Below are 8,724 nucleotides of genomic sequence, written 5' to 3'. Positions count from 1 at the left end.
GCCAGCCCCTTGCGTTACGACAAGGGCCTGTAAATTAGGATGTAATCCAATTTAAACAGCGGTAGCAGCAGCCACAGATCCATTTGGTGTCTTTTTTTTGAATTGGCTGTCGGTGGACAGCTGCACTGCACCGCCCCTATCAAAATGCTTTGTGCTAGTTGTGGGAGCTGGGGAGCCCTGAGCCAATTCTCACAAATAGGATCTTATAAGGCTGATGTAATTGGTGTTATGCGCGCAATCTATGAGCCCATCATATCTTGAAGCTCAGTCATAGGCAATCTTTCAGCGATTAAATGGCATGTTGATGCTGGATTAGGCCACTGAGGATTCAGCAGTGTGGTTTACCAGTGAAGAGAGATAGAGATCCATATGCGTGGCTGGCTAAATGTGGCTGTAATTTGCCTCATTTTAATGTGTCATTTTGGCACAGTGTGACGCGGGTTTAGAAGATGATCGCATAGTGTTGCTGCTCCTGTGCATCCAAATAAAAATCAGCTCCAAGCTTTCCAGGCTGATAAAAATAACCAGACTTTTCGAGAGACTGCGCCTTTTGAATATTCAGCTAGTCTGACCGTTTCGTCTTTATTTTATGGCACCATTTTATTATGCACAAACCAAAGCCATTTTCCCGCATGACCCGTGTCCCTATCAGGCTTAAAGACACCGTCTGATAGTTTACATAAATCTGTCTTGTGGTTTCGCTCCGACTCGGGCGGCTTAAACGGTGTATTATTCCAAACATATGCATTTTAATCAGCTCGGTCACACTTACAAGAACTCCAGTTAATAAGGCCATCAATCAAATGCATGTGCGGGAGGGAGTAGGGGGAGAGAGGGGGCTCATCGGTGTGGTGTGTAGGCTATGTGTGGGTGGGTGCAGTACTGTCTGATGAACCTTTTACCTCAGAAAGCATATGTGGAGGAAGAAGAAAGTCGGACTTTAGAAGACATTTTGGTGTTAGGTTTTCCCATTTTGGGCTCAGAATTCGTGTTCACAATAAAGATCACTTGGAAATAATAATAGAATAATTTGTTAGTTCGTTAAATCCTGTAGGATTATGCTTCATCTAAAAAAAAAGAGCATTTTGAATTGCAATCTTACTTGTTAAATTATAGCTGCAGTGACTCAATTGGCCAGTATTTTTGCCTGTTGGACTTTAAGGCCCACGCTAAACGCCAGCCTTTTCTTTGCACATTACTGCAGTAACGTCTGATCTCTCTCCCATCTACGGCATAGAAACACCTTTTAAAATGTGATTTGTGGGTGTCTCTGCGGGGCCAAAACGCCTCTCAGATCCTATTACGCTCAGAAAACTCTCTTAATTTGCGCAGCCCCGGTCAAATGCAGCCAATTAAGAGCCCGCTGATTGGTGGCGTGCCTCTCTGAATCATCGATCTCTTTGCATTCCCAATATCTCCAGACAACTAATTCTGTCGTGTTTTATTAAGTGGTCGGAGAGAAAAGATGAGAACCGTTAACGGAGCCCGGGGACCACTTAACTGTCACGGTCAATCTAGCGCTCCCATCAGGAGATATGGGGGCACACTGGTGTTTTTGACACCGACCACTTGAGAACAAAATTATTGTTATTATTGGAAGGGGGTGGGGGTGGTAGACCAATTGTGAGCATAGAAAATCCTTAACAGCCTAGAAACGAAATACAATTAGCCTACCTGAATGGAGGAAAATTGTTTGTAGGCCTATCTGATTTTTATTCGGTTATGTGGATTAAAGTAACATTTATGTAGATAGAATAATTCTCATTTTTCCTGGTTCTGCGTTCTACATAGGTTCTACATAAAGGTGTTTATACACTTACACACTTTACACACACTTCGTTGCTCCATTGATTCGTTGACAGTGTTTATTGCAAATTAGAAGTTGAGGACAACCCAGCCAAAAAAAACCTAGATCAAAACAACAAACAAACAAACAAACAAACAAACAAAAACAACATAAAGACAAAATCAGTCACTTGTCTACTTTCTCCACAAAATGCCACTAAACTGGTGCCATTGTAGAAGTGCAAAGCCAGAGAAATATTTTAAAGGCCTAGGATATATTAATCACATTTTCATAATTAGAACTGACTATCGTATCATTAAGGGAGAAAACAAAGTGTTTGATGGCCTTTAAAAATTTTCACTTTTATTATTATTATTTTTTTTCATTTTGATTGTCCTCCCTCTCTCTCTCCATCCTCTTCTGGGACCCCCCCCCCCCTCCTTCGTCAAACCGTGCTGGCTGTAGTAATCCGTTCCCTTGGCGCCTTGTTACCTTTTGGCAGTAACGATCCCTTTCTGGTATTATCATTAATTCAGCACTCAAAATTCACCGGGTCGTACATATACATCACTTACTAATTTTACTAGCATCTGCACATTTCGGCCGGGGCCGCCTTGGAGGGCCCCGGTGTGGAGAACTGCTTTATAATGAGACGGCCACAGTCTCAACTAACAAATCCCCTTGTTAAAAAGAGAGATGGAAAACATCATTCTCGCGAAACTAACAATAGGCCTACATGTAGGTTTGGACGCGTAAAGAACAGGACAAGTAATGATAAAAAAACATAACGCTATCCATCACGTAGATTTAAACGTTATCTGGATCCCCCGCCCCCTCACACATCAAATGAATCTTCTAAAAATCAAATGTGGTTTTGTGTCCATGCCGTCATATTTCAGCCCGCTGTCCCGGCTCTGCAATGGGATTAGCTATTATTTTTCAGTAGTGGGAGATCCACTGTGCTGAAGATCTGGCTAATTATCTTGCCCCAAGTTTAAGCTGGCGTTCACTGCTTACAGGCTACCTCTTCATGCTGTTTCAGTCCTGATCATATAATATGTTAGGTTAAAAAGCTTATGGTAAAGGCTTATATAGGACACGTTTTGGTTTTATCTGGTCAGAGGCACTTCTTCCCTCTGATCTAATGTCACAGATGAGGATTTGCTGAGCACTGAAGGCGTGAAAGTGACAAAAGCGTCAGTCCTGCTAGTTGGGGAACAAGCGAAGTCCGAGCCGGAGGGCCTGGTTGAGATACCGTTGGATTGACTGGAGTGACAGGCCAGGCAGGAACAGGGGCTTCCCCCGGGACCGAGGCCGTGGGTCGGACCCGGGTACAGGGAGGGGTGTCTGAAGGCGCACAGGAGCTCCGGCCTCTGGTAGGGGTGAGACAGCATCCGGAAACTGTCGAGGGAGCGCAGAGGGTTGGAGAAAGGGGTGGCGGCCGGAGCCGCTCCAGCTCCTACACCCAGGTGGGAGTAGTAAGGCAGCGGCAGGTGGGATGGGAAGGGGTAGGGCAGGTTCCCCGTGGCCGCCGCGTGGCTCATCATGTAGGTGTAGAAGGCCGGGTCGGCGGGGTGAGGCCAAGTCATGGCCAGACGCTGGCGCTTGTCTTTCATCCTGCGGTTCTGAAACCACACCTGTGAAAGAGACACACAGAGTCAAATATTAACCACAACTACCGGTGATCCAAAGACAATAATAAAAGCATGGAGCTCAAACAGTAGTTTCGCTTTTCCGCACCTGGATGGGTTACAGCGAGTTTATGCTTTTATACATTTTGTTTTGGGTTTTATGTGGGATTTTACTGTAAACAAGCAATTGCAATTTGTACTTCTTATGCCAGTTGAAAATAATAATATCCTACAAACAATACAATACAAATAGCCTAATTTAAAAATCCAGGCCTCTGCTCTCAGCAAACACTTATTCTGTAGGTTTTAGTCTCTTCTCAACATTTGGTTATAAGCTATTCTTGGTGTTCGGCTGATTTTATGGGTTTTTTTGGGGACATTTCCTGCATATATAAAATGACCTTTCGGCATCAGTTATTTAAACACGAAACCGTTGTGCAACACTAGTTTTGATAGACCTTTATAAATACAAGCTCACAAAACGTGAGCTCGTATTCCCAGCCCGAGGCCTGATGCAGCTCTGCTCCTCTGAGACAAAGTCGTCTTACCTTGATTGTAGTTTCAGGTAGATTTAAAGCAGCCGCCAGTTCGCATCTCCGCGGCCTGGACACGTAGTTCTCCCGGTAAAATTCCTTCTCCAGCCGTGCGATCTGCTCTCTAGTGAACGCTGTCCGGTACCGGCGAATCTGATCCGCTGAATAGGACAGAGAGCCCTGACCCGGGACAATGTTACCCGGATCTGCACCAGTCTCACTCGGGTGACTCGGAGAATCCCCATTTCGACCTGAATTCGTATGCAGAATAACGAATCAGATATAATTAGCATAAACTTTAAAACACACTCATCGGAATAATTGCATTGCAATAAAATCACATTGAAACGTTTTATTTCTTTCATTCGTTTATTATTAATAAGCTGGTTTCCTAAGAGGAGGCATTCAAAGACTAGGCTAATTTTATTATTTTAGCTGCACTGTGTTTCACTTTTATTAGGGGCCCTCCTGACAGAGTTCAGGTACAACTAGGCCTACCTGCTAATATTTCTGTTGTAAATATTATTTTCCAGATGTAGGCTATTGGACGGTCATTTTACTTGACAAAATTGCTGAATAATAAGGTTGTATTCTTGTCATTCGTTTGTATTCTTGCTATCCTTTTGGTTTGAGGCAAGTACAAATTATAGGCTACCTATATTTTTATATTAAGTTTAATATTTGTTCACATAATTTCGGTAGCCTGTAGGATGGGACACATTTGCAGCAAGTATTAGAGTATTAAGTATGTGCACCTAAGATGATACCAGATATACACAATTCCCATGTCTGCGGCCTCCACTTCATGTTTTTGCTTGTGGTTTACATAAAATCCTGCATTCTTCCTCATTCCGTAAATATGCGTAGACCTATAGGCTGATTTGCCGAGTGACTCATTGTCAAACTCAGAGGGGAAAATGCCTCGTTAGATTGTGGGTGTCACCACAGCGTGTTTCCAGCCACAGTGGTCACTTGACAGCACAGCTGTGCAGCACCGACTGCAGTTACATTCTGTTACTGAGCCTAAACTGTATTTCATAGAGGATCTATTTCTAAATTTCGATTTAATTATGCATGTTCATATAGACAAATGATAATAACAATTTTTGTCCGAGTGTATACGGACATTTTTGAGTGGCATCAACCACGTTGGCATTCAATCAACTTCATTAGTACAGCCACAGAATATCCGCAGTGGCATGCAGCTCGTAAACATCGCCTACCTTTAGCTGTCGGGTAGTCCATGCTTTCAGGCGTGCAGCTGACATCAATTTCCTCGTAGAAGTCCGACTCCGTGTCTGAGCTGCTGCCGTCTTTGTGGAGATGATCAGTCCGGTGCCTCTCTCCGGAGGAAGATGTGCCAACTGGCCTCATATCGGCGCACATATTCCTCCGTGCGCTTTCCTCCATCACCACCTCCGTTCTGTCCCGGGAGTAAGGCGCACCGCCGGGGCTCAGACAGCTTCTGTGACCAGGCTTTCCCTGCGGTTCTCGCACGGGGCTCCCGATGGCTCCAGACAAATTAGAGCCGCTCTTGCCAAGCTGACCTCCCTCCGCCAGCATCACCATCTCCTCTCTGCTTTCCATCACAAGTACGACTTAAAAACCTCGACTTCGCGGGAGAGTGCAAGCAGTCAAAACCAAAGGCGATGATTTTCAGGTCGGAGGGGTGTGTGTGTAGTGGTGGTGGTGGGTGGGGGGGTTGAGTCCCAAGGAGAAGGAGGAGAGGCTTCTGGAAAAGAGGGGATGCAATCCGGTCTGACCCCGAGAGAAGAGCGCTCCAGAGTGCGCAGAGGGAGCTCTGGGAGGGATCACCATTTACCCTCTCTCTCTCTCGTCCTCCAGAGCTGTCATTCTTAATAGGCCAGTCGTCATGATGGTCCCCCCTCTGATGACGACACGCATTGATTGGATATGGGTAAACAGACGGAGAAATGGCAGCGTCGAGATGGAGGTGGGGGGTGTCGTGGGGGGGGGGGCACAACACGCAGCTATGAAAAACATCTCTCTGTCTGGTTGTTTCTCTCACTCTTGCATTTTGAACTGAGTTAAGAAAACATAGCCTATACAGATATTTAATTATTATTTAGGGTTTCAAAAAATGTACAAATAAATTTTCTAAATAAATAAATATAATTACTATGAAATTTAAACGGAAAAAAAACAAGTTAACAATTTTATATGAACTTATATGCATTTTATCCTTAGTGATTACAACTAAGTGCAGTGCAGTTTTATTAAAGTTATAATTTTAAAAAATCTCTTTTATGAATCAAAGTGAATTCTTTACTTGCATTTTAGTGTACCATCACCCCTCCATTCTCCCCCTTTTCTCTGTCTTTAATGCCTCTCTCATCTCCAAGTGGAGTCAAGTCAAGTCCTCAAAGGTCAAGTCTTGCAGTCAAAGTTTAGATAAGAGGCCATTTGGCAGGAAGGTTAAAGTCAACAGCACGGATTAGAACAACAGCCAGGCAGAGAACCTCAATTAATTTTCTGTGTCTCTCAAACGAGTTATGATGGCTATCATTAGCTTGCTGTTTAACTGTGTTAAGATGCAGTGCACAGAATGTCCACTGAATGTTTTCTGAGGTTAATGCTTCTTCAGGCTGTGATCCAACTTGCAACATTATACCAAAAATATGGGTGCCATTTGACTGTGACAAATGTTCACTTCTTTGAGCCTAAGTAACTCTAGATTGTATCCTTAATAAACATAATTGGAAGCAAATATTGTAAGTGTATGGGAGTCATAATGGGTTGTGGTGGTGAGGCATCAGAAAGACCAGCACTCACTCACTCACTCACTCACTCACTCACTCACATTAATGTACTGAGTAGTAATATTTCCAAGAACTGCACCTGATAACTGCCTTAACTTGTGATTTATGATAATATGTTGTCAGACATATTGTTCCACTCTGTCCTCCTGATATTTAATCTCTTTAAGCAGAGCTTCAAGCTGTGGTGATAAATTACATTATAAGGCCCTAACTATACTGGATTTTTAATCAGATTCGAGATCTGCAGCTGTAGGGCATGCTGGCATACTTGGACGGCCATGATGTTGTGTAGAGAGGTGGAGTCATGCGGTCTCAAAGAGAGGAGAGGGAGGCAGACTGTGGAGCTCCAGCAGCCTCCGCTGTCCTTGTGCGCCCTCGCCTGTCCGAATGAGGGAAAAGGCCGCCCCCTCCCCCAGCCCGGCAGCTGAGGAGTGAGGGAAATTCCTTTGGCTTTCTCCCCTGACTCTTTCATCTGGCCAGCAAAGGAAAAAAAGTAACCCCCTCCCTTCTCCTCACTCTCTGACAATTTGATGTAGCTGCCTTTAAGAGTTTGTAAAGCAGACTCGGATAGTTTTTTTTATCAGAAAAGTAGTAGGTTATATCAGAAAAAGTTATCACTGTTATCTACTACTATCTAGCTATCATGTGATCTATTACTTGTGTAAATGTGCTTTAAGTAGCCTAATGAATATGTTTTAGTGGCGTAAACTCCGGTGGTATTTCAATATAATATGAGTATTAGTTTTGGAGACAGAACCAAGAGCACTATAGATGAGACTTAAAGATCAGTCTGCAAATTGTTAATGAAGAACCAGAAACTAATAGAAATGTACTGAAGGAACGTATCAGTTTAACCATATTTATCTTTTTGAGTCAGAAGAGAGGAAAATTTAATTTGTTTATTTTCGGTCGTTTTGGCAAAAGTTTGCTTCTGTAATGTATGGACCTGATTTACATTGCCTATACTGGGTTAGTTAACTGGCATACAAGTGAAATATATATATAAATTATGATTAGTCTTGTAGTTTCTTTCATATTAATATGCTTTGTGCTGCCAAGATTTAGTCTAGTCTCTGTGTTAAAATGTACTAAAGTATATACTTTCATTTAGGCAGATTCTTTGGTAGACTCTAAACTTCCCTTGCTTTTAGAGACGAGATTGTTCTATTTCTCCTCTCAAAATCATAAATGTGGGGTTACCATGAAGCCTTTTAGTGAAGCGTCCAAAGATGGCAAAGGTCTCTTGTTTTGCTACTTACCAGGAGTTATGCAATGGGTCTTGGCTAGGGCAGATGGATCTTGTGATCATCCGGAGATAACACTTGGAAAGGGGTTTACGCAACAAATGAATGACCTTGCAGGTTTACAGTAGTGTCACTTATATTGTGTGTGTTTTAGATAGGGAAGTACAGCAGATGGGTTTGGAGAGTTGGCTGATTGTGGAACCTTTTCTCCCTATTTGCACGAAGAAATTACTATACTTATGCAACATAGTTCTTTTAAAACACGTAGTTGATCCAAATCGCGCACATTTGTGGTTGCAGAAGTGCAGAAAACTGGACTGCAGTTTTGCAGGAGGAGATCAAAGAGGGGGAGCGCCCCCCGCGGCAGACGCTGCAGAATGCGCCCCTCAGTTTTACTAGCCAGCCCAACTTGAACTTGACCATGGAGCTTGCGCAGTGCGCATGTAATCTAATCCATGGCCCTGGCAGCACAGACCTGCCAGAATATTTGCTTTTAGCACAAAAAAGTGTTTCAGTGTGATAGAAAAAGGCATGAATGCGTTTGGTAGATGTTCAGCATGCCGCTGGCTGAGGTGCACCGCGTTTCAGACGAGGAGTCAGAACCTGGAAGAAAATAACAAATCCTCTCCTTCATTATCGTGGCCCCTCCCGTCTCCATTGCTTCAACTTGGCCTTGAAACAGGATGACGCAGCTACCAGAGAGTTAACTCGATGACCTTGGAGCGAAACATGTCCTGATGACTATACAGC

The 8,724-nt window shown here is 43.5% G+C and overlaps 1 protein-coding gene across 2 annotated transcripts; it reads right to left on the bottom strand.

Moving 5' to 3' along the window:
- Positions 1–2,895: 2,895 nt before the first annotated feature.
- On the bottom strand, positions 2,896–5,537 carry evx1 (even-skipped homeobox 1). Of its 2 annotated transcripts, none has more exons than XM_046059432.1 (3): positions 5,174–5,537; positions 3,966–4,201; positions 2,896–3,423 (listed from the first exon to the last, which is right to left on the bottom strand). In XM_046059432.1, exons 1-3 carry the CDS (start codon positions 5,535–5,537, stop codon positions 2,896–2,898), a joined length of 1,128 nt encoding a protein of 375 aa, XP_045915388.1. The 2 variants fall into 2 exon arrangements, with proteins under 2 accessions (XP_045915388.1, XP_045915389.1); XM_046059433.1 differs by having other exon boundaries at positions 3,966–4,111.
- Positions 5,538–8,724: the final 3,187 nt, after the last annotated feature.

The sequence above is a fragment of the Micropterus dolomieu genome, linkage group LG09, assembly GCF_021292245.1.
Source record: "Micropterus dolomieu isolate WLL.071019.BEF.003 ecotype Adirondacks linkage group LG09, ASM2129224v1, whole genome shotgun sequence".
Classification (NCBI taxonomy): Eukaryota; Metazoa; Chordata; class Actinopteri; order Centrarchiformes; family Centrarchidae; genus Micropterus; species Micropterus dolomieu.
Note: the sequence above shows the minus strand (reverse complement) of the source record. Positions and strands in the feature narration are given on the sequence as shown.

What these genes read in the sequence shown, in the direction of transcription:
- evx1 (XM_046059432.1), bottom strand. Translation starts at nt 5,537, where the DNA reads ATGGAAAGCAGAGAGGAGATGGTGATGCTGGCGGAGGGAGGTCAGCTT. An exon ending in GGACTACCCGACAGCTAAAG is followed by an intron (nt 4,202 to 5,173) that starts GTAGGCGATGTT and finishes ATACGAATTCAG; the next exon opens with GTCGAAATGGGGATTCTCCG. An exon ending in TACCTGAAACTACAATCAAG is followed by an intron (nt 3,424 to 3,965) that starts GTAAGACGACTT and finishes TCTCTTTCACAG; the next exon opens with GTGTGGTTTCAGAACCGCAG.